General features: G+C 39.3%; 12 protein-coding genes across 12 annotated transcripts; 6 read left to right on the top strand and 6 right to left on the bottom strand. All coding sequences in view use genetic code 12, as the record gives it.

Moving 5' to 3' along the window:
* KGF57_004209 (uncharacterized protein) lies at positions 1-2,582 on the top strand (the record flags this gene model as incomplete). The annotated part of the gene is made up of 2 exons (XM_051753695.1): positions 1-1,463; positions 1,529-2,582. Coding segments are annotated over 2 exons (2,517 nt in total), but the record flags the coding sequence as incomplete, so codon positions are not given.
* A 1,022-nt stretch (positions 2,583-3,604) lies between these two features.
* On the top strand, positions 3,605-5,329 carry LEU42 (Leu42p; the record flags this gene model as incomplete). Its single annotated transcript, XM_051753694.1, has 1 exon — positions 3,605-5,329. The coding sequence occupies one exon, from the start codon at positions 3,605-3,607 to the stop codon at positions 5,327-5,329; it is 1,725 nt and encodes a 574-aa protein (XP_051607332.1).
* Positions 5,330-5,451: 122 nt separating this feature from the next.
* Positions 5,452-5,712, top strand: KGF57_004207 (uncharacterized protein; the record flags this gene model as incomplete). The annotated part of the gene is made up of 1 exon (XM_051753692.1): positions 5,452-5,712. One exon carries the CDS (start codon positions 5,452-5,454, stop codon positions 5,710-5,712), a length of 261 nt encoding a protein of 86 aa, XP_051607331.1.
* A 16-nt stretch (positions 5,713-5,728) lies between these two features.
* Positions 5,729-8,698, bottom strand: INP51 (phosphoinositide 5-phosphatase; the record flags this gene model as incomplete). Its single annotated transcript, XM_051753691.1, has 1 exon — positions 5,729-8,698. The coding sequence occupies one exon, from the start codon at positions 8,696-8,698 to the stop codon at positions 5,729-5,731; it is 2,970 nt and encodes a 989-aa protein (XP_051607330.1).
* A 412-nt stretch (positions 8,699-9,110) lies between these two features.
* On the bottom strand, positions 9,111-9,824 carry KGF57_004205 (uncharacterized protein; the record flags this gene model as incomplete). The annotated part of the gene is made up of 1 exon (XM_051753690.1): positions 9,111-9,824. The coding sequence occupies one exon, from the start codon at positions 9,822-9,824 to the stop codon at positions 9,111-9,113; it is 714 nt and encodes a 237-aa protein (XP_051607329.1).
* Positions 9,825-10,069: 245 nt separating this feature from the next.
* KGF57_004204 (uncharacterized protein) lies at positions 10,070-11,599 on the top strand (the record flags this gene model as incomplete). The annotated part of the gene is made up of 1 exon (XM_051753689.1): positions 10,070-11,599. One exon carries the CDS (start codon positions 10,070-10,072, stop codon positions 11,597-11,599), a length of 1,530 nt encoding a protein of 509 aa, XP_051607328.1.
* A 183-nt stretch (positions 11,600-11,782) lies between these two features.
* FCY21 (purine-cytosine permease) lies at positions 11,783-13,324 on the bottom strand (the record flags this gene model as incomplete). Its single annotated transcript, XM_051753688.1, has 1 exon — positions 11,783-13,324. The coding sequence occupies one exon, from the start codon at positions 13,322-13,324 to the stop codon at positions 11,783-11,785; it is 1,542 nt and encodes a 513-aa protein (XP_051607327.1).
* A 1,928-nt stretch (positions 13,325-15,252) lies between these two features.
* GCN4 (amino acid starvation-responsive transcription factor) lies at positions 15,253-16,392 on the bottom strand (the record flags this gene model as incomplete). The annotated part of the gene is made up of 1 exon (XM_051753687.1): positions 15,253-16,392. The coding sequence occupies one exon, from the start codon at positions 16,390-16,392 to the stop codon at positions 15,253-15,255; it is 1,140 nt and encodes a 379-aa protein (XP_051607326.1).
* A 1,541-nt stretch (positions 16,393-17,933) lies between these two features.
* On the bottom strand, positions 17,934-19,514 carry KGF57_004201 (uncharacterized protein; the record flags this gene model as incomplete). The annotated part of the gene is made up of 1 exon (XM_051753686.1): positions 17,934-19,514. One exon carries the CDS (start codon positions 19,512-19,514, stop codon positions 17,934-17,936), a length of 1,581 nt encoding a protein of 526 aa, XP_051607325.1.
* Positions 19,515-19,938: 424 nt separating this feature from the next.
* KGF57_004200 (uncharacterized protein) lies at positions 19,939-20,415 on the top strand (the record flags this gene model as incomplete). The annotated part of the gene is made up of 1 exon (XM_051753685.1): positions 19,939-20,415. The coding sequence occupies one exon, from the start codon at positions 19,939-19,941 to the stop codon at positions 20,413-20,415; it is 477 nt and encodes a 158-aa protein (XP_051607324.1).
* A 428-nt stretch (positions 20,416-20,843) lies between these two features.
* KGF57_004199 (uncharacterized protein) lies at positions 20,844-22,424 on the top strand (the record flags this gene model as incomplete). Its single annotated transcript, XM_051753684.1, has 1 exon — positions 20,844-22,424. The coding sequence occupies one exon, from the start codon at positions 20,844-20,846 to the stop codon at positions 22,422-22,424; it is 1,581 nt and encodes a 526-aa protein (XP_051607323.1).
* A 5-nt stretch (positions 22,425-22,429) lies between these two features.
* On the bottom strand, positions 22,430-25,453 carry MSH3 (mismatch repair protein; the record flags this gene model as incomplete). The annotated part of the gene is made up of 1 exon (XM_051753683.1): positions 22,430-25,453. One exon carries the CDS (start codon positions 25,451-25,453, stop codon positions 22,430-22,432), a length of 3,024 nt encoding a protein of 1,007 aa, XP_051607322.1.
* Positions 25,454-25,502: the final 49 nt, after the last annotated feature.

Raw genomic sequence — 25,502 nt, 5'->3', positions numbered from 1 at the left:
AGTTCAGATGTCATCATAACGAAAGAGGACTCAAGCACGTACTCCTCCAGCGAGGATTATAGTATCTCCCTTGCAAATCCTAGTTCTGAGTCGATTGTCGAATCCACATTTGAAAGCACCACTCAAAATTACTCAACAAATGAGTACAATCTTGTGTCTGAAAGTGGCAGAACCACAAAATCCCCTTTGACAAGCGAACTTTCGTCCCCCGAGTGTCTGACTTCGATTCCACCACCGGTTGGCTCAACTTTGATGCTACCGCTTTCAACAGCCACTAGTATTGAAACAACAGTAGTCACCCTTAGTACTTGTTCAAATGACATCTGTTCCGAAGCTTCTCGTACAGTTGTTTTATCAACATTGATTACAGGTACTACAATATATGGGTGTTCATCTTCTGCCATCGAATTAGAGTCATCAACTTCCTTAGCAGCTGAAGCAAGCTCTGCAAATATTGAATCAAGTACATCCGCTATTGAATCAAGTTCTTCCACTGAATCAAGCTCATCCACTATTGAATCAAGCTCCACTATTGAATCAAGCTCCACTATTGAATCAAGTTCTTCCATTGTTGAATCAAGTTCTTCCATTGTTGAATCAAGTTCTTCCATTGAATCAAGCTCCTCCACTATTGAATCAAGCTCATCCACTGAATCAAGCTCCTCCACTTACACAAGTATTGCTTCTGTGGCTTCTACATCAACTGAGTCATCTTCAACCCCGGTTTATTCCACCATAAGTGAAATCCATACAACTATCGTCACTGTTACATCGTGTAAAGACAACAGTTGTAGCAAAGTTACGCAAACCACTGGACTCACTACTGTTACGGAGGATACAACAGTTTACACAACATATTGCCCATTGACCAGTGAGTTTGAGTCTTCGACCTCTTTAGCTGCCGAGGCAAGCTCCTTTAGTGTTGATTCGGGCTTCCCTTCATTTGAATCAAGTTCTTCCACTGAATCAAGCTCATCCACTATTGAATCAAGCTCCACCACTGAGTCAAGTTCTTCCATTGTTGAAACAAGCTCATCCACTGAATCAAGCTCATCCACTATTGAATCAAGCTCGTCCACTATTGAATCAAGCTCGTCCACTATTGAATCAAGCTCCACTATTGAATCAAGCTCCACCACTGAATCAAGCTCCACCACTGAATCAAGCTCCACTATTGAATCAAGCTCATCCACTATTGAATCAAGCTCCACTATTGAATCAAGCTCATCCACTATTGAATCAAGCTCATCCACTATTGAATCAAGCTCCTCCACTTACACAAGTATTGCTTCTGTGGCTTCTACATCAGCTGAGTCATCTTCAACCCCGGTTTATTCCACCACAAGTGAAATCCATACAACTATCATCACTATTACGTCGTGTAAAGACAACAGTTGTAGCAAAGTTACGCAAACTACTGGACTCACTACTGNTCTACATCAACTGAGTCATCTTCAACCCCGGTTTATTCCACCACAAGCGAGATCCATACAACTATCATCACTGTTACATCGTGTAAAGACAACAGTTGTAGCAAAGTTACGCAAACTACTGGACTCACTACCGTTACGGAGGATACAACAGTTTACACAACATATTGTCCATTGACATCGTCCATTGAAAGTGCAGCAAGTGAGGAGTCATCAGCTTCATCTAAGCCTAAAATTGTTTCATTCTCAACATCAATGTCACCACCTGAGCCTAGCACTTTGTACTCGACATCATTGCCTATACCACCATATTCAGTACTTGAGTCCACTACATCTCCAGTACAAGAGGTCGAGACAGTTTTATGCAGTGGAAGCAAATGCTCAACTTCCTTGGCTGCTGTACCTAGTTCCCAGCTGGAGTCGTCAGCTGAGATTCAAAGTGAGCAACAAAGCACTTCATCAAGTAGTCAAGTAACCCTGTCTACCACTGATGCCGAGACTACATCACAAGAAGTTGTGCCTACCATCAGTGTTGAAACAACTTCACAAGTATCACCTTCCGATGCCGAGACTACAGCACAAGAAGTTGTGCCTACCATCAGTGTTGAAACAACTTCACAAGTATCACCTTCCGATGCCGAGACTACAGCACAAGAAGTTGTACCAACCACTGACGCTGAATCTACTCCACAAACTGCAAGTCTGAAGGTCACTACTACTATTCCAGCTTCATCTACACAGCTTGTTGTTGGATCTACCACTCCAGTGTCGAAAAGTGCAGCTAGTTCAAGTAAGGTGGAAACTTCAAGTGAACCATTCGTCACCACCATTGTCTCATACAACTCAGACGATGGTGGCGTCACAACTACATTTACTTCAACAATACAAACCACATCTCGTGCTCAAGGATCGTCACCAGAAAGTGGGGTGGAAGTTTCCTCAGCTACAACTGAATCAAGTTCTGCAAGTGGACCAGAAGAGAGCGCTACACCAAGGTTTGCAACACCAGTCAGTGTTACCACCCTTTCCCAATCAGTGTCTTTGGTTTACAATTCAACCGCAGTACCAGCAATTTCCACATTTGAAGGATCAGGTGTATCAAATACCGCAACCCTTGTGGCAGTTATCGGAATGTTGCTATACTTTGTTTAGATTTTAGAGTGTTTTCATTGTTTTTTGTTGCAATCAGTGACAAATGGATCACTGATATAAAGTTATTGATTTTTTTATAGTTTTGTTATAATAGTATATCCCGTAGATTAGAATATAAATTGAGCTTATCCTTTTAAACAGTTAGTATTGACTCAAAATATTTCATCAATTGAGAATTTTTCATGTAGGTGTTAGTTGATTTCAAATTACGCCCGAAGACATTGTTAAGTGGTCGTAATCATGACGATAACGCATGTATAATTCTAATCATTTAAAACTCAATCGAAGCAGAAGGCAATACATACAGTTGTCTTTTTTTCTTTTTTTTTTTTGGGATGGTTTTGCTGTGTAGAGAAGAAGAAGAACTCAACTTGCAAAAAAATTTTCACCTCTTTTGTTTGCGCAAAAGAAAAGGAGAACCTTTGCACGTGACGGGTTGCTTACTACAAAAGCAAATGATAAAACTAATGAGTAGATGGCGAATGCAGTAGCTGTAAAAAAAAAAAAAGGAAAAGTATAAAGTTTGCTGTAGGAGATGACGCAACGTTCATAGGTAGAGAAAGCTGCTGATGTCTGCAGAAACAGCTTCCACGTAAGCAGCTAACCCGCTTTTAACTTCCCACTTCCCACAGTTTTCACCATAATCTGCACATGCAATTACCGCCGTTAACCGTGATCTACTGAGGACGCTATAAATAGACACCACATTTTGGGGTCATTTCGGTTCTTTAATAACTACAGGCCCTGTACCGGAGTGCAAGAAAACAAAGCAGAGAAACAAAAAAAAAATAATTAAAAAGAAAAAGAATAAGTGGCCACAAACAGAGATGGATTTTGTGGAGGTAGGTGCTAATGACTAACAATAGCCTCCCCAATATCATCACCTGCTTTTCTGAAAAATAAAAAGAAATAAAAAAAAAGGTGACTCAGTCATCACGGGCAAAGCAATATAAATACTGCAACGACTCCGGCAACCAATATACTTTCTTCCTTTACTGCTTTGACGACAACTCAAGATGCCGATGTTAAAAGACCCATCAGTTAAGTACAAAAAATTCCCGCCAGTAAATTTACCAAATCGCCAATGGCCAAACAAAACTTTGGACAAAGCACCAAGATGGCTTTCGACGGACTTGAGAGACGGTAATCAATCACTTCCAGATCCGATGTCTATTGACGAAAAGAAGGAATATTTCAAAAAATTGGTCGATATTGGCTTCAAGGAGATTGAAGTGGCTTTCCCGCTGGCTTCTCAAATTGATTTTGACTTTACTAGGTTTGCGGTTGAGACTGCACCTGCAGATGTGTCGATTCAAGTTCTTTCTCCTTGTCGTGAGGAGTTGATCAAGAGAACAGTTGAATCTCTTAAAGGAGCCAAACGCGCTACGATCCACATATATTTGGCTACATCTGACTGTTTTAGAAACGTGGTTTTCGGTTTGAACAAGCAAGAAAGTAAGGAATTGGCAGTAAAGTGTGCCAAACTAGTTCGAAAATTAACAAAAGACGATCCATCAACTGCTGGCACTGATTGGGACTTTGAATTTTCGCCAGAAACTTTTTCAGATACTGATTTAGATTATGCTGTCGAAGTATGTGAAGCAGTTAAAGAGGCATGGGGCCCCAGCAGGGAGAAACCAATCATTTTCAATTTACCAGCAACGGTGGAAATGTCCACACCAAATGTTTATGCAGATCAAATTGAGTACTTTGCCACACACATCTCTAATCGTGATACCGTTTGTATTTCATTACACCCGCACAATGATCGTGGCTGTAGTGTGGCTGCTGCTGAGTTGGGTCAATTGGCTGGAGCTGACCGTGTCGAAGGATGTCTTTTTGGTAACGGTGAACGTACAGGAAATGTTGATTTGGTCACCTTGGCTTTGAACTTGTACACGCAAGGGGTATCTCCACACTTGGACTTTTCGGACATCACCTCGGTGATCAATATAGTGGAAAAGTGTAACAAGATTCCAGTGCATGCCAGAACCCCATATGGAGGCTCATTGGTGGTGTGTGCATTCAGTGGCTCGCATCAAGATGCAATCAAAAAGGGGTTTGCTGCTCACAACGAAAAACTCAAGGCTGCTGGTGGGAAAAACGTGCATTGGCAATTGCCATATTTACCATTGGATCCGGAGGACATTGGTCGTACTTACGAAGCTATTATTCGTGTCAACTCCCAATCAGGCAAGGGTGGTTCAGCTTGGGTTATTTTGCGCAATTTGGAGTTGGACTTGCCAAGAGGGTTACAGGTTGCATTTTCAAAAGTGGTACAGCAACGAGCTGAAGTTAAAGGTCAAGAACTCACCAATCAAGAATTGTGTGACTTGTTCAAGCAAGAATACTTTATTGAATACGATGAAGACAATAAAGAGGTTGCTGATGAACACTATAAATTGGTTGATTATTCGATAAAGACACCGGGCAAGGGCGTGAAGGAAATTGAGGCGCAGATCGAAATTGACGGAAAGGCAGTTACTGTGAAGGGTCAAGGTAACGGTCAATTGTCTGCTTTCAACGACGCGTTGGCCAAGCAGTTTGGTATTGACATTGATGTTAAGCACTATCATGAGCATTCCTTGGGAGAAGATTCCAATGCCAGAGCCGCCACGTATATCGAGGTTGTGGTGAACAAGAACATCACTAGATGGGGTGTCGGTATCAACACAGATGTATCGCAAGCATCCTTCCTCTCATTGATTTCGATTCTCAATGGCTTAAGAAGGAATAAAGATATTTAAGTAGTGTAATCTATGTTTGTATGAATTCAAAACATTTTGTGTAGAAATCTTTCGCGTCGATTCAAAAATCAACAACAACAACAACAACAACAACAGCACATACTCCTTTTACTAAGATTAGCATGACGCAAGAACCATCGGTGGACATAGCTAGCACCTATCAGCAAATTAATGAGGCAGAGAAACAAGCATCAAAGTTGGAGCTGATGCTAGATTCATTCGAGGCAAAGCTAGATTCGATTTTGAAGGATGCAGAAAATATCAACTCAACAGAGGATGAAAAGCAGGGTGACATCGCTCGCTCAGAAAGCCACCTGCAACAAGAGCCTTTACATTCGACAGAGCAAACTGGTGGAACGAAATCACTGCAAGAGCAAAACTAATCTATTATATTTCTATTTATTTCAACATACTTTCCAACTCCTTTTTCGAAACAAATTCAGGCTCGGTGGTGGAGACAAATGGATTTATTGGATGCCAAGGGTTGGCAACCAAGTCATTTCCTGGTTCTGACAAACGAGGGATGTTTACTTTAGCCGGTTTGCCTCCATCGAGCCACCACTTTTGTTTGTCCGAGCTTGGTGGCGGTAACTTTTCATTTTCATAATCGGTGGTTTTTTTGTCGAGATCATAAGTCAATGCTGACAAATCCTGAAGTTCGCCATCCCTTAGATTATACGCTTCATATAGCTCACTAGATAATTTCTTTTTAATAGCATGGTTGATAATTTTGACTGTGATTTGGAAAATTGCATACACAGCTCTGTGATCAGAAAATACAATGTTGTCAATGCACTCATAGTCCATGGGCTTGATGAGGTTCTTTCGCGACATGTATAATATCCGGTCAGTCCAGGCCGGCACTCTTTGTTTCTCACTTGAATCGTATTTTCTGGTACCGTTATCAAACTTGTATGTAGGTGGGAAACGAATCTCTTGTTCGGCAAAAAATGGAAACGTTTCACCGCTTGCCATTTGCTTATTCAATTGATCTCTTTCGTAAAGTTTTCCGTATTGCTTTTGATGTATCATTGACTTGACTTCTTCATTGGACAACTCGATTCTGAAATTGAAATCACCGAGCCATACTACCACATCATGGTTGGGAATTCTTCTGTTTTTTGAAAACTTTATCCCCTTAATCAAAGCCTTGTAGTTATTGTGTCTCTCTTCGGTGTTGCTAAGTCCTGCGGCTAAATGAGAAGATACAAAACACATGGTTGTGTCAGAATACTTGAAACTAACAGCAATCCCACCTTTGTTTGCCGCCATACCACCAAGACCCGTCTTTTTGAACGAAATTTCAATATTGGAGATATGCTTAACCTGAGATTCTCTGACAAAAAGAAGCAACAAAAGCCCCCCTAGCTGCCCGCTCCACATCACAACATATTTGTCTTCTTGGGCCAAACAGTTTAGTATCTTACGCTCCCAAAGAGTCTTGTTTTTGAAATCTTGTGCCATCATTTGGTTTGGCTTCAACTCAATAATTTCTTGTAAACCAATAAACACCAAGTCGTGCGATTTACCATGTGGAAGAATCCACTCCTTAATGTCACCTTCGTAGAAGGTCCCATTGACATTAAACGTTGATGCAAATACAGACACATCCAGTTCTGACGTAAACTCCTTGCTACGCTTTGCCAACTCCTTATCGATATAGTCATGTAGTGGATTGTACAATGGAATCGGCGATTGGTCTTGTAGCCTCCCCAATAACTTGAGTAACACCAATTCATTCGATTTAGCATTATCCACAACTCCACTCAAATATTTCTTTGTAATGTGTGACTTCACAGAAGATGCATTAGACATCTTGCTAGTGTGCAACTTGTCGCTATACGAAACAAAATTGAGGGTCAACTGGGTAATTATAATGTCATTTTCTTTCCAAAGCTTGGCGTGCGACGCAAACAAGTCTCTATCCAATTGTACTCCAATTTCGCCAAAGGCTAGCTCAATAACCTCTTGGCTGATTACTTTTGATAAAAAGTTTGCCTTGCTCAAGCTATCAAAAGAATTGATTCTGAATACACCCAATTGTTTACCCACAAAGCTGATTGTAGCGTCATCGTAAAACAAAGCTCCAAATTCTCTTGCGGAGCTTGATATTTTCGACACTATCTCAGACGGGTTTTGAGAAGTATACCCCACTTTTTTAATTCTAGCTGATGGTATTGGCAAATAAGTATACTGGAATTTATAGTCAGATGTAGCAGGATCCCTGTTTGCCAAAAAATACTTTACCTGTTCTTCAAAGGACGCATTCAAGACTCCCTTGTACGACTTGTCGGAAAGCTCATTGATCAAATGTACATCACCATATTGAGCTGCAAGTCGATCTATATGTCTTGTGAATGCTTCCTGTGATGCCTCAAATGACCGAGGGAAAAGTATTTTCTTATTGCTGGCACCAATTATGTTCTTTGTTGAAACCTTGTTTTCGAGCTCCCAATACATTGGAACGTTTCCTCGTGCAATCACATACGATAGACAAAAATGTTCAGTATAAAGAATGACTTCTGACTCAAGGTAGTTGGCAACACATCCATTGCCATCACATCCCCAATCTCCAAAAATGGGACCCTCTTTTGCACTACTTTGCTTAGATATCAAGGTCAATAAAGCGTCTTGGCCAGCAACTTCCGTGTTGATGGTTTTGGCATATCCTCGAGCAATAACAATAAGGAACCCAGTTTCATCAATTAGTCTCTGTTCTGACAAGGTCAACCTATTTCTAAACTCGAGTAACTCTTCCATCATAAACATGTTCCACAGAAACCGCCTAAAGTATGAAGTGTCTGCAATCAATCTGAAGTCAGACGTTCCAATGCCACGTTCCTGAATAGTTGAGGTGATGTCAAATTGTCTCGAGTAAAAAAACGCTCCACTAGATAGAAGTTTCCTAACAGAAGAACCTGGATACTTGACTTTTTCATTATCCTGATATCTCAATTCATCATACTCTCGATCAAAAATGTAGTCGTACTCATCTGAATCCAAACAGAAAAACTCAGTCCCCGTAATTCTATAAACCTTGTCATCCAAAGTTGGTGAAGCCACATGTTCATGCTGAGTAATGAATCCCAAAAACACTTTCCCCTTTAAAGGAAGTAGGCCAATAAATCCCAAAAGTTTATTTCGTTTCGGAGTCACATCGCGGTACGAGCTGAGATTGATGTAATCTTTTATTACAAACTCCACCAAAACTTTACTATCGTCCTTCTCGCTATGATGACGCTTATGACCGAGTATTCGACTTCTGATACCTCGGTGCTCATATGTAGGGTTTGGGTGTTTGATGATCAATGCATGTGTTGATGTTGTTAGAACAAACGTTCTCGGTTTGTCGTTGAGATATAATCGCATTGCTGGTGTCGACTAGTTGTGGATGTTTACGACGGCGTATGTATGCTTCTGTAAAGAAAGGCTTGGTTTATCTTTCGGCATTGTTGTTGCAGATATGTTTGCAATGTAAACAAGAAAACCCAAAAACGAGACAGAGAGAGAGAAAAAAAAAAAAAAAAAAAGAAAAAGTAACCCTTTGAGAGAGTCACGTGCAGATTCTGTAATAAGAAAGAGGTTGGGGGACGGGGAAGGAGAAGGAGAAGGAGAAGGAGATGTACATAAAGAAGCGTGATCCTGCTAGTTACTCAAATGCTGCTACTCCAAACCAATTTTCAATGCAGTTCAGTGCTATGGTCCATCATTGCACGGCTGAGGATTGACACAAGAATATAATCGTACATTAAACTTTCTCTCTCTCACCAACTTCCTACAGTTATGCAACCTTTTTGGTTCTCTTTTGTTTCAAATGACCTTCTGGGATCCAATTGACATCGTATCCGGCACCAGTAGAAGAGCCAGCAGAGGAAGAAACAACAGGTGAAGGAGATCTAACACTCTTTTTGACCTTGACTGGAGCAGTTCCTTGAACATAACTCTTTCCCCACACTTGATAAGCCAAGTAGAGCAACCCACCAAATGTTGCCAACAACACAACTTCCAAAAAGATCAATCTTGGGTCAAAGAAGGAGATAGCCTTGTCGAGAACAGAAGCCAATTGACCACGGCATGGAATGAGCTTTACGAGATCACCTTGCACGATAAACACTTGGGGCACCAATTCATAGTTGTTTGGAACCAAATTGACATTGATGGATTGTTCAAAACGGACTGATTTGCCAGGAGCAACGGCGACTGGCTCGATTCTTCCTTGAGTTAAATTGGTGACTACTTGTCTCGTGACTGGGTTCAAGAATTGGCCAGTGACGCCAATGACCGTGACATCTGTCTCTTCGTTGTTGTTGAGCGTGTATTGGAGGGTGATTTGTTCGCCATTTGTCCAACTGGCCACGTCATTTTTCGAAACTTCTGGAGTTTCTTTGATATTGTAATCGACTAAAATGTCAACTGTTTCTTTCCCTGTGGTTTCATAAGCAGAAATTGATGCAATTGAAGCAGAGAGAACTGCAATGATGTTGAAGAATTTCATTGTGCTCGTAAAGTGGATTCTGGTTGCCGTCAGGTTTTTGCTGAATTGAAAAATTCTGTGGATTTTCATTTCTCTTTTTTTTTTAATTTTTTTTTTTTTGCTGCTCTCTCGTTTTAGTGCTGAAATTTTCACAACAGGGCCACACACGGATGAGAGTGTGATCTACGCTAGCGAACTGCAACTTATACATAACAACCACCTCCTCTAGATAAACACATTTGATTGCGTTATAGAGCAGTACACTCATGATTAAACGACCATTCAGAATACGAACAACCTCGCTGATACGCAATCCTTGCCGTTACAAGAGTAGCAGAATTCATGAACTGGTTGCCAATTACAATTCGGAAAAGAAGTTTGCACAAGCTTTGAAACGGAATGAGCGGCGAGTCAAAGAGTATGAAAATGCGATTGAGGTATCAAAACAATACAAACAGCACCGATCAAACATAATTGAGATCCTTCAAGACGGCACCAATGTTGATGCAATGTTTACCAATGATGCGGAATGTGAAATTACTAATTATAAAGACATGTGTCATAGTCTTGGAAATCAAGGGTATTTAACCTACAGCAATGTTGAGATGAGAAATGCCATTATGTTAGTGGCCAACATGTTGTTGGAAAGTGTGGCTATAGAGTTGAAATTAAGAAATGTCAAAGTGGATCACGATATTGAACAGTTTATAAATGATATCAAGGTGTCAAGCAACTTTATCTCGTTGGAGCTGTACAGAGTGAATTTCCATTCGTACAAGTCGTCACAATGGTTAAGTGCATCGCAAAAGGATGCTGGATTGCATCTAGGTTTACATCAGCCCACATTCAAGCTGAGCCAGTGCAATGATTCGGAAATAATACAATCGCTAGATGCTGTATTCGATCAGTACATGCTATCCCATCCATCATCTGATAAAGATGTACCTCACATTCGACTAGCTGTACAAATCATTAGAATTCTACTATCATCTCACAACCACACACCCACAATAAAGCTATGGATGTATCTCCTTGATAAATTTGGTGATTGCAATTTACTAAACTACCAACAAGTTATCTACTTGTCCTTGTTCCAATATAAACACCAACCAACCGTTCTTGCAGATCCACCACCAAATGCAGCAAACTCCATATTCGCCCCATTAATGGCGGATCATTTTGTCCATTTAGTAGAAAAGCATCCCGATATCCTCATATCTTTACTCAAATATCAAGTTTTACGAAAAGATGAACGAATGTTTTTAGAGTTGTTGTCGTTGTTAACCTTGGACAAAATAGCACAGGAGATGCAAGTCATCAAATCGCCCATGTTATCCAAATCGAAATACAAGTTGCCGAAATACATCCCCGGTGGACTCGACCTTGATACCAGATTATTGACAATATCGCGTAAATGCATGTACCAAATTATGCAAATGACGATCGACTTGCAATTGTACGAGTACCTCGACTTGCTATTCAACAAAATTGTCCTACATTCGCGCGACAAGGATCTGATTGAGTTGAACTATGTCGAGGATGTGTTGGTTGAGGGTAAAGTGTTTGATGCCGAGTTGTTGTCGATTATGTTGGATGCTGCTGTAAAGTCGGATGATTTGGGTCGGGTTGTGTGGCTTTTGCCATTTATTGATGAGTATATCGAGGATGTAATGGAGTTGTGTGGAAATTTGCAGCTGCAGTTGTTGCAGACATTACGGTTTTTCAATCTTGAAGGTAAGTTGAAGAGCTACGAGGAGATTTTTCGGGTGACTACACCACATCACTCGCAAGAGTGAAACTTGTTACCATGTACATAAACCACACGGAGCATAAGAGATGCATATTGAACTCTTTGTTTACAAAGTGTAGCTTGCCTGTTAGTGGCATACTCCGCTTCATCTAGGTGTCACACACGTTTTAACTTAACTAATAATACAAAAAGTGTAAAGTACTCTTGTGCAAAAGTCTCTATGGATCATCTACCGTATGTACTTCTTTTCGAAATACCTCGTTACGTTGAATCCAACAAAGGCAAATACAAAAGCCAATTCAAACGCAATATCACCACCAAAGTCTCCAATCTGTCTACCAATAACACCGGCATACCAAGTTTGGTTCATGCCCAAAACAACACCAGCAATCCCACAACAAAAACCAAAAGTACCGGCTAATCCAATAGGATACGTTGATTTATCATTGTAGTGCTCGTAATCATACGATCTGAATTTACCCTTGTGCCAAATCAAGTGTGAACTCAACAAGAGAGATTCATAAATAGCCAAATAGTATGAAATCAAATTCATAAAGTTTTCCATAACTGATTCAAACTTGTAGTAAGCTGGGATACAAATGGCCAATGTTGCACCATTACCAATGAATGTCCATGCAACACGAGGGATCTTGTGGAATTTGGTCCAAACAGTTTGGGCACTGAGTGCCATTGAGTACATATTTGGGATATTGTTTGCAACTGTTGACAATGCCAACACAACACAACAAAATTGTCCAAACCCATGTAATGAATCAGTAACCAAGATGGAGTAAACCAATCCACCGACTGAGTTTTCGTCGTATTGTGCTGCCCAATTAGGATCGGACTTGATACCGGTGGCACAAGCAGCACCCAAAATCAATGCAAATACAGTTGGAAGATAAATACCAAGGAAAATAGCAATAAACAACTTCATCAAATTGGTGTTTCTTGGTTGATAAACTGTGTAATCTGACGCATAAGTGGTCCACCCAGTAGCGAACCCGAAAACTGTACTACCGAAACTCAAGACATTACCAGCAGTAGTTTGACCACCAACGAAATTTGCACTATCGAAATTACCCGACATGGCAAATCTGACAATAATGATGATGAAGATGATCAAGTTGGGGATCCATGACCATTTCTCATAAATGTGAATGACATGGTATCCAAAAAATGTTACCAAGATGGTACACAAAACAAGAATCAAGCATCCGGCCCATGGAGGCAAGGCGCCATTATTGACAATGTGCAACAATTGGGCACTTGACATGATATTGACAGCACCCCAACCAACACAAGCAACAACATTAATAGCACTAAATATCCGCACCGTCAAATCACCAATCATCAAACGCGACAAAATCATTTGTCTCAATCCCAAAACAGGTCCAAATAAGGAAAAGTAGGCAACGGTGAGATTACCCAATCCGGCAAAAAAGATGATTGTCAAGACTGCTTGACCAAAAGCTAAATCAAACACAGTGATCCCCAATGCACCAAGAGCAAAAGTGGCAATGACCAAATTGGCACTCAACCACATAGTAGCGGCATTCCATACTGAAGTATCGGTTTTTTCTTCATCAGTGACTAAATCAATACCTTTAGTTTCAGCTTTCAATTTGTGGGCCCAACGATCGATAAAATTGACATTGGTTTCTTGTACTTCTGTTTGCGAGGCTTGGGAACTTGGAGCAAAGTCGTCTTCGTAATTGAGACTCTTTTCGTGTTCGAGACCAACGGTCTTTTCTTCTTCAGTATGCTTCATATTTAGTAGTGAAAATGGGGTTTGAGTTTATCTCTTAGTGACGAAAAAGTAAGTTATTTAGCAACTTGTCAAATATATATGTCAAAGCTTGCGATTATAGAAGTAGTAACTTGACTGGAACTTGACTGGATTATGAGATCCTTTTTATTATTATTGTTTTTTTTTTCGTAAGTAAATACTAGAAATTGGAGATGGATAAATTATATTTCACTGTTTGGAAGGTGTGAAATATATAGGAGATGATGTTTGGGTTCGTGGGTGGGTGTGTGGACTGGTGTGTCTTGAGCGGGAGGGGAGGTGGTACTTATAGTAAAGTAAATTGTGATGACAAAATCAATCTGATCTGGGATTATCTAATGAATCTTAGAGATAAGAGGAAAGAAAGAAAGTGGAAAAAGATTTGAGATATGACATCTTTTGGTTTTAAGGTTTAATTCAAAATTGCAAAAAAAAAAATTCCATCGCGAGAGTTTAAGAACAAGAAAAGAAAAAGCCCTAATTGTCTGATTTTTTTTATATTTTGTGCAACACATTAAGTATTGATGTATGGATGTAGAAGAATTGTAGAAAATTTCTTTTTTTTTTTCTCTTCCCTATTTCTTGAAGGGATTTCATATTTTTGCCGTGAACCCAATTAAAGTGACAGAGATAAGCATATACGGAAAATAACCATAAGTCCTCTTTGTTTGAAAAATGAAGCTTACTGCAGTCTCAGTTTCTCAACACATAGCACCTCGTGTAGCATTGTCGTTAAGTGCATTGGCATATGCAGTAGGATAGAGTGTCCACTGGTCTTTGCCCACTCTTTGAGAGAAAAAGCAAATTGTCTCCCTCATTGAAGGTGGTGTATCTTTTTGCAATATCTCGTGCCGTACGATTTAAAGCAAATCTTTTATCCCAATTTGCATTCGGGATGGACCGTAGTTATGCCATAGACTCTATATTGGGAGTGCAATTTTAAGAGGATCTAAGATTGCATTCGCCTCGTGTTATTCCTTCGGAACAATAAATAGATAAGAGAAAGTGAATCTCTTAATTGTAAAATTAAATTACGATAACAAGCGAAATACAAACCCCCACTTTTCGGCGACTCTACTTGTCTTTCCTTTTTTGGTACTAGCTTGGCATGCTGCAGTAATCACTAACTCGATCGCATAAGCCATACAAGAACTTGTCTATTCCACTTTACTTGCACTTGTTGTGATTTGTATTTATTTGAAATCAAAGGCGTCCTCTAGAATGAAAAAATAAAAAAAATGCCGTACAAGTACCAGGATTACAAAACACAAAATTGTCAGGAAAAAAAAAAAAATATAAAAATAAAAGAAAAAAATATTAAAACAGAGACAATTTACGATACACGTTAATGGCGTGCATCAGGGCATTTGTAAATACGATTCACGATGTGATCTCTCCATCTTTCTGGCTCCGTCACCCCTTTCCATCATGATCTTTCGTGGCCTTGCACAAGACTTGCTCGAGTGATATCCAAACAAATTCCTCCAATTGGGTGTTGTTTAAATATTTGCAAGAAAGTCAATGCAAAAGTCACTCCAAATCAAACTGACAAATTGTCTCCCCCTTCGTCCATTTGTTGATGAAGAAAAAGTTGCTGGGACTGACCAATACCAAGAGGGTGTTATACCAATTTAAAAGAATCAGAATGGTCAATTACTCTATGAAAAAGAATACAAGGAAATTAAGACAAAGCGAATTAAATTTCCAACATAAATAAATTAATCGAGTCACGTGCCCCTGAATATTTCTGAAACACAATAAAATCACTGAAACACATCAACAATAAAACAATCTACAACAATTCAATTAAATCAAAACTCACATATATTTTTCTTCTTTTTCTATTTTCCTTATTCTAAATTAAAATCTCAAACTAAATAAAAAAAAAAATAAAAATTCATCGACTCTCATCAATGGGCAATTCCATGAGATCCAAGTAAAGCCTTCAATCTTTCAACTTCATCAACCAACTTGGAATTCTCACCCATCAATTCCTCAACCCTATCCTCCAATTGAGTCATTCTCTCCATCTTTCTTGCTCTTGATCTTCTAGCAGCTTCAGTATTCTTGGCTCTTTTCAAAGCGGCTGAATCTTCAATGCCTTCAAATGTAATGGGCTCCAAAGTTTGTGATCTTTGCTTTTTGGAGTATGTGACACATCCCAAATGATCAACCTTGGCTCTCTTTGAAGAAGAAGAAGAAGAAGAAGAGGAAGAGTGGTGAGTTCTCTTCATGTCCAATTGAGGGGTTGGTAAAGTAGATGAGGGGTTTGGAGTAAACAATTGAGATTGGTGATGACCATGGTGGCGAGATTCAACCTCTCCAAAAGGTCTCTTGTGAGAAGTAGTGGATGCAGCAGCAGCAGCAGCACCACCACCAACACCATTACCAACACTGGTAGCAACAGTGCTAGTCAAATCGGGACTGGACGCCGATGTAGTTGCTGCCGAAATGGTATCATCTGATAGCCCATTTGGCGATGGCTCAAACAACAAGGCCTCCAAGACCTCATCGTGTGGGACAATAGAGTCTTCATCATTATGAACAACAGCACCATCCTCCAAGGAAATAATTGGACCAAATTCACCAACGACATCTCCTCCTTTCTCATCAGTTGGGAACATGGCAGCAGTAGCAGCAGTAGCAGCAGTAGTAGCAGCACCACCATCGTCTGAACCATCGCCTCCAAAGAGAGCGACCCAATCCTCCTTGGAGTTGACCTTGGCACCATCCATGATGAAATCCAATTCATCAAACATAGGAGTATGATCTAATAGAGCATCCTTTCCATCCAAGTTTGTACTAAAGACAGAGTCCAATACACTTGAGTGGATTTGAAAAGGCGATGCAACTTCCTTTTCTTGGTGGTGATGATTAGTAGTAACCTCAGATGATGAAACAGCGGCAGCAGCACTAGTGTGAGTAGCAGCATCAGTATCATTCTTTCTAGGTTCAATCATCTTGTCATTGATCATTTCGTGTGATTCAAACAATGAATCTTCGAAGTCAATAGGCGTAGTAGCAGTGGGTTTAGCAGTAGCAGCAGACATTGTAATTGTATTTGATAATATAATTCTTTCTTTGTTCAAACAAGTAACAGTTGTAGCAGTAGTAAAAATATCAAATGATTCGTAAACAGTAGTTATTCTAGTAATTTCTTTTTTTTTTCTTTCTTTAATGTTATCTCTGATAGTAGTCTAATAGTAGTAGAAGCGCCATAATGGACGGGGAAAGTTAATTTAATTCTATTTCAACATTTTTAAAAAGGGGGTTGTGTAATGGATTTGCAAACAAACAAAAACGATCAAAATGTAAAATTTGATTTGGTTGATGTAATAAACTCTTTTCTTTATGGGGAGAATAAAAAAGTAAAGTAGGTTATTATTTATGACATAGTGATGATAAATAATAGGTTAAGGTTCTCTCTTTCTTTCTTTGATTGTAGTAGTAAACAAAGTTAAATTTAAGCACACATGATTGTATAGTGTAATCTCAATGTAGGCTCAGTAAAAAAATTGGGGTAAAAAAAAATAAAAGTGCAATAAAAGTAGTACTCGTAGTTGTAAGCGTAGTAGTAGGCGTAGTAGTAGTAGTAGTAGTAGTAGTAGTTAGATTTGATCTGTTTAGTTGTATACTGTTTGTTTGATTGTTGAAAGTTGAAGTAGTGAAATAAGAAGAAGAAGAAAGTAAAAATTTTCAATTGAAAGAAAGAAAAAAAAAAAAGAAAAAGTGGATAGAGTGAGAATGGATGATAGTATTTATATGTATACACCCACAAAATATTTTTAGGGCAATAAACCAAATATTTGTATTTTGTTGATATTAATTCTAATACAAAAGTACACGACCTACTTGAAATACTAATACACAATAATTAAATAATAATAATAGACACAAAGTATTAAATAATAATTATTAGAGCATTGACTTCTTATTGGTTGAAGATACTTTTCTTTTACAAATGTCAACAACAACCACAAAATTAGTTTACAATTTACTTATTCTAATATATCAATATATATTAATATATATCAATATATATCAATATATATATGAGTCATAACATAAATATATGTATATATAAATTTGTTGTTAGTGAAAAAAGATCTACAAAGAATTACCCCTCATCTCCACTAACAACAACAACAACAACAACAGATATCTATTAATTTGACCTCAAATTACACCCCTTTCAGTCAATTCCATTACACTACTACACTCGTATGCTTCCTTTGCTTTAGACCTTTCTTCAATTGTAGCGGCATTTGAGACCACCTTTTCTTCCTTCCTGTATGTATTGTGTTTTTTTTTTCTTTTAAGTATAGAGAGAGCGGAATTACTTCACCGCAATTTTTGCTTTTTGTCTTTTTGTGATTCACCGTAAAGCGCGTACTTCCCAAATTGGCAACTGGGTTGTATTTGCTTACAACCGTAAACGGCGGAGATTTGCTGAGCCCTTTGTCTCTAAACTCCGAAATACATAGACCCTGACAATATTCGTTTATTTTATACAACACAGCTGATAACTCCGTTTCTTGATTCCTAATATCATCTATAAATACACCAGCCCAACACGTAACACGTCTCATATTCACTTTTTCATTTTCAACCATTTGGGTAATTTGGATTTCTTTTCATCTTTCTCTGCATCACCTTCTTTACTCTTTGATTTCGATTTGAATAATCCTCCTCCACCTGATTTATTAGACGATGGTAATGATGATGATGATGATGAATCGCCTTCTTTCAATTCCTTCCGATGTTTTTCCAACTTTATCGCTGGTAATTCATCACTTGGTTTAATAACCAAATCTTTAGACTCATTATTCAAAAATGGACCCCTTTGATTATATTTAGTAGCCCCATTGGTTGCAGCAGCATCGTTATCTTTACTCAACTCCCATATCAATACAACTTGTTCCAGTTGGAAATGTTCCAAATTGTGCAATTTCTCATTATTCAAAGCAAACGATTGATTCAATTTCGTGAATGGAGGATACCCAATTTTCAAATTATAATTATCAATATACTCCTTGATCAATAATTCATCAATTCGTTTAACTAAATTACCAAATTTGACATCTTCAACATTTTCAATGAAATTGATTTGCAACATGGCCCCATCGGGGAACTTGACACGTATAAAATACTTGGAAGGTTTGCTTTTGTTGTTTCCCTCTATCTTTTTAACTCTCTTTGCTGAATTGCGAATCACATTTTGATAAGTCTTGGCTTGATCTATTGTCATGTTGTAATCTTCATCGGGGTTTTGGTATGTAGGCTGTGGTTTGTTTGATGGTACATACAACTTGGGAGTTTCATCAATGGGCTCTTCTTCTTCTTCTTCTTCTTCTTCTAGATAGACAAAATTGTCGCTATTGCCTTCACCTGCAGAAGTAACTCCAACTACTCCCACTGCCTTTTCTCCTGTGCTTGGTTTGGACACCGACTCAGCACCCGTTGAAGGCGTTTCCTCTTCAACATCTTTCATCTGCGCATCTTCCTCTTGAGCAGACTCCGTCACACCATTTCCCCTTGCATTCAGTTGACTCTCTCTCTCAATTCTTTTTCTTTCCCTCTCTTTTTCCTCCTCCTGTATGCGCTTTTGCCTTTCCAATTCTTGGCGTCTTTGAGTCTCTGCCAACTGCAATCGATTAGCCTCCTGCTGCTTCTTAAACAATGCATCCTTCTCATTCGTCAGCTTCGGATACTCTAATCGAATAACAACACTATTGGCATTCCCAACAACCGACACCAATGTGGTAGCAGTGTACTTTTCATAACCAATCACCAAATCCAATATTCTCAACTGCGTTGGTTTCTGCAATTGGCCCACTACTTGCTCAACAAGTTCCTCCAATGTGACCCCGATTGTGAATTTCCTCACTACCGTGCCCTTTTCACTTATAAACTTGACATTAATTTCTTTATCGAGATCAAGTTTCTTCACTTTTAGTGTAAGTTTAGCATTGTTCAGAAGGTTTGTCAATCTGAAGGGCGATGCTGAATCTAATGCCTTGTTGTTGTGATATAATTCAGCACTGAATGTATTGCAGTCGACGTTATAGCTCGTCAAACATTGGGTTATAAATTGGGATATAGTTTGTGATTTGCTAACGGTGAACCTCTTGGGGTGTCCTTGGTATGTAATGTTCAATGTTAGTGTGGACATAGCTGGTAGTAGCTGTTTGGAAATCCGTTCAATGGGTAATGACGATTTGAATGGCAAAAGCTAAACCACCGTCAAAAGACAAGCGAAGATTAGGAAAAAAAAAATAAAAAAAAAAACACTAGTGTCGTAACAAATATGCTCACGACAATCTTTCTTTTGTTTCACTATACGACACAGCCTCTATAATGCAAGAAAGAAAATAAAATAAAATAAAAAAAAAAAAAAAAGACAGAAAAAAAATTAACATGACTGCCCTTCACAAACTGAATCTCTTTATCATCAAGAGCAATTAGTTTGATACCAACTCCACCCTTTTGAAACAAAAGAGACTCCATNCCCTTCACAAACTGAATCTCTTTATCATCAAGAGCAATTAGTTTGATACCAACTCCACCCTTTTGAAACAAAAGAGACTCCATAACTCATGTGCGCTTGCCTTGCCGATCTTCTATTGATTGTTCTTTCTGTGTTTTTCCCTCCTTTGCCAGTATGGATTCGTCGTGGAATCTGTTCCAAGGACTCCGCCATCAACATTCTTCTTTGCATCCTTGGCTTCATACCTGGCTTGATTCACGCGTGGTATATCATTGCTAAATACCCACCCTATTCCCATCAAGCTGAATCCAAGGTGTACTATGTCTACAGAAATGATTTGGAGAATCAAACACCTAGAGATCACCCTCATCAACATCAACATCACCACCACCACCACCACCACCAAGGCCACTCCAGTCACCATCATGACCAGTCACATATTACTGAAGAGCCTGTAAACCAACCTGTATTTGGATACGGTTCGGTTGTTGAGGGAGGTAATATTGGCAGCAGCGCCAAAATTGGTCAACCCCAAAGTGGAGCACCACCTTCGTACTCTGAAGTTGATAATAAAGTCCAACATTAATACAGTATGGGTTGGTTCTGATTGCGACAATGTCTAATATGGTATATGTTTAGTTTGTTTTCTTTTTTTTTTTTTTCATTTCTACATTGTCGATGAGTACTTTTTGATATTTTTAGTTTTAATAGAAAGGATTTGAATTGGGAGATAGAGATTGTAGTTTGAGAGGAGGTATGTGGTGTATCCCTAGCCGTTTTATAACGAAGTTGCACTAGCTGAAATGTCGTATGTAGGTATATCTAAACATTGGAGGTGAGAGGGGGGAGTGGACTTCTCCTTATCTCCAAATCCGGAGATAAGGCACTAAATGCAACGACAAAACAAAAGATAAGACGCAATTTAAATTCAACATCCACGTAATTCATACCTCACCACACAACACCACACAACACCACACAACACCACACAAATCTCCCTTACGTTTCCCCAGCATGACCTCGTTAATACAGACCTCAATAGAGGCAATGGGGAACCCCAACACAATCCCCACCACCAAACAAGAACATTTATCATCCTCATCCGAAACGTCAATAGATTCGACATCTGGTAAGTTGAGCGCCGGCAACACCAGCAAGTCCTCAGTCACCTCAATCCCGTTATTGAAGTCCTTCCAAGATTGGTGGTCGTCATCGCTGGAACTAAAACGAGAGCATAGCAAATTGAACAAAGACGATTTGAAATTCAAAGAGGCGTTGCTTAAGAATAGACAAATTGAATACGACTTATTCAGAGCTGTTTTACTGAATGATATTTACATTGAGTCACCAGAGTTGGGAGAGACCGAGACGAGTGGCACCAAAGACAAGGACAAAGCCAAGTCAAACACAAAGCGAGGTGCGCTACTTGATATTGAGCTTAAAGACGGGTCATTCATTCACGAATTTTACTTGGAAAATACCAACCCTGGTCCAGAACAACACATTGTGATCATACACGGATACATGGCGGCATTGGGATACTTTATCAAAAACATTGAACTGTTGGTTCAAATCCCCGGTATACGTATCCATTTGATTGATTTACCCGGGTTTGGAAATTCAGCAAGACCCCGATTTCCAAGACAGTTTCTCACTACTCCCACCAAAAAACGACAACAGATTGAACAGATTTTGGAGATTGAAACTTGGTTTATTGACAAGATTGAAAATTGGCGTATGGTGAGAAATATCACCCATTTCAAAGTCATTGCTCATTCAATGGGTGCGTATTTGTCTTGTTGTTACTTGATGAAATATGGGATACAAGACAACGGTAATAATATTGTCACCGATTTGATCTTGGTTAGTCCAATGGGCACGGAATCGAATCAGCATAGTTTGATTAATGACGAGAGATACAATGTGAATCTCCACTACACCAGTAACCCTTTACGAGAGTTACAATTTGAAGAAGAAGAAGAAGGAGGAGGAGCAAGAGGAGGAGCAGGAGAAGAAGGAGAGGCAGAAAAAGTGGTGGTTAGTCCTGAATTCACTAAAGCTTTGGAACTAGTGGGCAAACCTAAATTCCCCAAAAGTTCAGTATTACAGAAACTTTGGGAAAATAATAAATCACCCTTTGACTTGTTACAAAAGACGGGTCCATTCTACTCGAAATTGATTTCGTACTGGTCATTTGCCAGATTTAGAAACTTGGCTGGTTCCCACGACACAATGGACCTCATTTACAAATTACACGGTTACTCATTCTCCATTTTCAACCAGTATCAATCCCTGGGAGAATTGGCAATTACAAAACTCATAAATCATGAAATCTTGGCCAAATTGCCACTTTGTGATCGAGGGTTTGTTGATTTGGTGGTGGATAATGGTATCAATACGTTGTGGGTGTATGGAGATAAAGATTGGATGAATTCAAAAGGAGGTGAATATATTTACAAGAAGATTGTGGAAAAGAATGATGCAATTACAAAGTTTGAAATAGTTCAAGATGCTGGACATCACATATATCTCGATAATCCACAAGCTTTCAACAAGTTGGTTCTAAATTTCTTCTTTTCTTCACCGAGTGTTTAGTTGTTTTACTTTATATACTTGAATAGATTAGAAAGTTGCGTATTACCCTCGACTACCGAATGGGCCATTTTCAACAAATTGATTGCGTCATCAAGTTCAATTTCAGTTTTCAACTCCTCACTTACTTGATAGGCATTGGCAATGACAGCTTCAGGTATTCCCGCCAACTTTGCCACATTGAGCCCATACGAGTTGTTAACCACTCCACGACACAAATTGTACAGGAATATGACTTCGGGGAATTGTCCCTTTTCCTTGCCAATCTCCTCAAATCCCATGTGGTAATTGACAACTTCTCCAGGGTATTCATGTTCCAAAACATGAATTGATGGGTAATGGGTAATGAATAGGAGTAACGGTTTCGATTCCGATTCAATAAAATATCTGAGAATCGCATACGCTAATGCAATTCCATCGGTTGTACCTGTGCCTCGTCCAATTTCATCTAAAATCACCAACGATCGTGTAGTCAATCTTTGAATAATGTTACTGCACTCCAACATCTCCGTCATGAATGTCGAGTTGCCCTTGAGAATATTATCACTAGCTCCCATACGTATAAATACCGAATCAAATATCCCCATTGTTGCTGATTCACAGGGCAAGTAACACCCAATTTGAGTCATTATGGTGAACAAAGCCGCCATTTTTACATACGACGACTTTCCACCCATGTTTGGACCAGTTATAATCAATGCTCGATTAGTGTCGTATTGAATATTGATGTCATTGCCAACGTACCCATCTCTCAACTGTTCCACTATTGGGTGTCGAGCTTGTTTCACATCAATTACTAGATCATCAGTCAATGTTGGTCTCACTTGATTGTTGAGTACACTAGCTGCTGTAATTGAAAGCAAACAGTCCAACGTGGCTAGATGTTTGACAACTTTTTGGAAAAACCCATACTGTGAGTCCAAATTTTGTAGAAACTCAACAAATGCTTCATCACAGCGTTGAATCAATATTTCTTCGTGGTATTGTTTCAACTTGTACAAGTTTGAAATCTCCTTGTTTCTGAATCGACTAACTGTTGCAGTTCCATTAATCTTGATGAAATTGGACGGCAACGCATCAACAGCTTTCCCATTTCGTACTTCAATAAGATATGGCTCACGATTACATGTCACGTAGTTTAATTGAGGTCGCTGCAACAATTTTCTCACCTTGACAAGCTCCTTATCTAGTAATTGCTCCACATTCTTTATTTCAGCAAATTCGTGATTAATGTCATCATATCCATGGTTTAAATTGAAAAAGCCCGATTTTTGCTCAAAAGGATCCTTCAGTTCATTAAACAAATAGGAAGGATTCATCATGGTGATGAAATTTTCCACGATTCCCAACTCAGCCAGCTCTAGTAAATTATTCAACATTTGGACAATCAATGACGACGTCAAATTCAAGCTCGAGCTTCGTATCGTCTTGGCAAACAGCTTCACCAACGTCAACACATCATTAAAACTGTGCAACAACACGAAAATTTGCTTCCTGTTTATTCTTGTTGATTGAGTAGTTGCCGAATAATGTATCTTGATGAGCAACTCTTCCATGTCCAACAGTTTGCCAATCTTTTCCAACTGTTTCATTAAAGAATCAACCACGTGGTTGAACTCCAGTCCTAACTCCTGCACCGCCGCATACCGCTCCTCAATCCTCTCCCTATCAATCAATGGTCTAGATATCCACTTGTGTAGCAATCGGCTTCCAAACCTCGTTCGAGTGTGATTGAGAAGCCACACCAATGTTCCTCTAGGTGACTTTGGATCGGTTGAATTGGTGAAAATTTCCAATGCGGAAAGTGTACTTGCGGGTAGTATCATATATTTTCGAGCATCCTTGAAAGTGGTTATATTTTGTGAGATTGTAAAGACGTTGCTCAACTTGAATTCCGCCAAGTATACAATAAGTTCGTAAAAGCATTGTTGGACCAGTAAGGGGAAATTTTCAACATAATAATCAGCCATGTCCAAATTTAGGTGGTCACCGAATTGCACATGTCCAGTTCTCCTATGCTCAATCTTGAGTTCATGATTGACGAGTTTCAAACATTTCATGGTTGTGGGATTGATGCTCTCCTCACCATTAATGACGATGACTTCACTAGGTCGAAGATACAACAATCTAGTTTCCATCTCTTCTCGACTCACATCGTCAACAAACACATCGTAAATTATTTCACCCGTCAATGGCTGCACGGCAATAACGGCAAATTCACGATCAGACACCTCATTAATACACACAATATAGCTATTATGTTCCTCCTCGACCGTATTTGGTATCAAGTTACTACCAACAAACTCATCACTCATATAAGTGCCCTTTGTATAAACTCCGGTAACTTCGCGCCTCATTAAATCACCGCTCTTGCCCGCTTTGTCAATCTCTCTAACAATTGCTGTTTCCATTTGCTTGACAATACCCACCTTGACTCCACTATTCAAAATTCGCTGTAGGTTAATGTGGAGCCTGGTATCAGGGAAGGAGCAATATGCAAATCGAGCATCGGAGCTCGGAACATACATGATGTTTAAACATTTCGAAACGTGTTTTGCATCTTCTCCAAATGCTTTGTACTTGTACCCGACTTGAATGAGAAGGATTTTATCCTGGTGGAGTTCAGTTAGTTCCAAGATCTGGTTCTCCAACGGGGTAAGCTTGGTAGTGCGAGGCTTTTTTGGTTTGCTGTTGTTGGTTATAGGATGTGGGGCGTGGCGTTTTGTCCGTGGTGGGACGGATGACGAGTTCTTGTCATACTGGAAACTGTCGAGTAAGTTTGAGCTGGCAAAACCTGTGGGCAATGGTGAGGTATTGGGTGTGCTTGATCCAGAAGCGGGTGCATCATCCTCTACCATTAGCTTTTTTGGAGAATCGATTGCGGTTTGCTGTTTGACAAACTGAAATTTCTCAATGCCTTTAGAATATGATTGCTTCGAAGGGCTTGATCTTGGAGACTCTTCATTTTCTGAACTTTTGGACCTTTGACTTGAGAAGAACTGGTTTATTGAGGGTTGCTTCTTGGCCGACATTTTCCTGGTACCATACGGCCATATTATGACAAATATTTCGCAACGCGTA

The sequence above is a fragment of the Candida theae genome (genome assembly GCF_024610275.1).
Source record: "Candida theae strain CBS 12239 chromosome Unknown scaffold68, whole genome shotgun sequence".
NCBI classification, from domain to species: Eukaryota; Fungi; Ascomycota; class Pichiomycetes; order Serinales; family Debaryomycetaceae; genus Lodderomyces; species Lodderomyces theae.
Note: the sequence above shows the minus strand (reverse complement) of the source record. Positions and strands in the feature narration are given on the sequence as shown.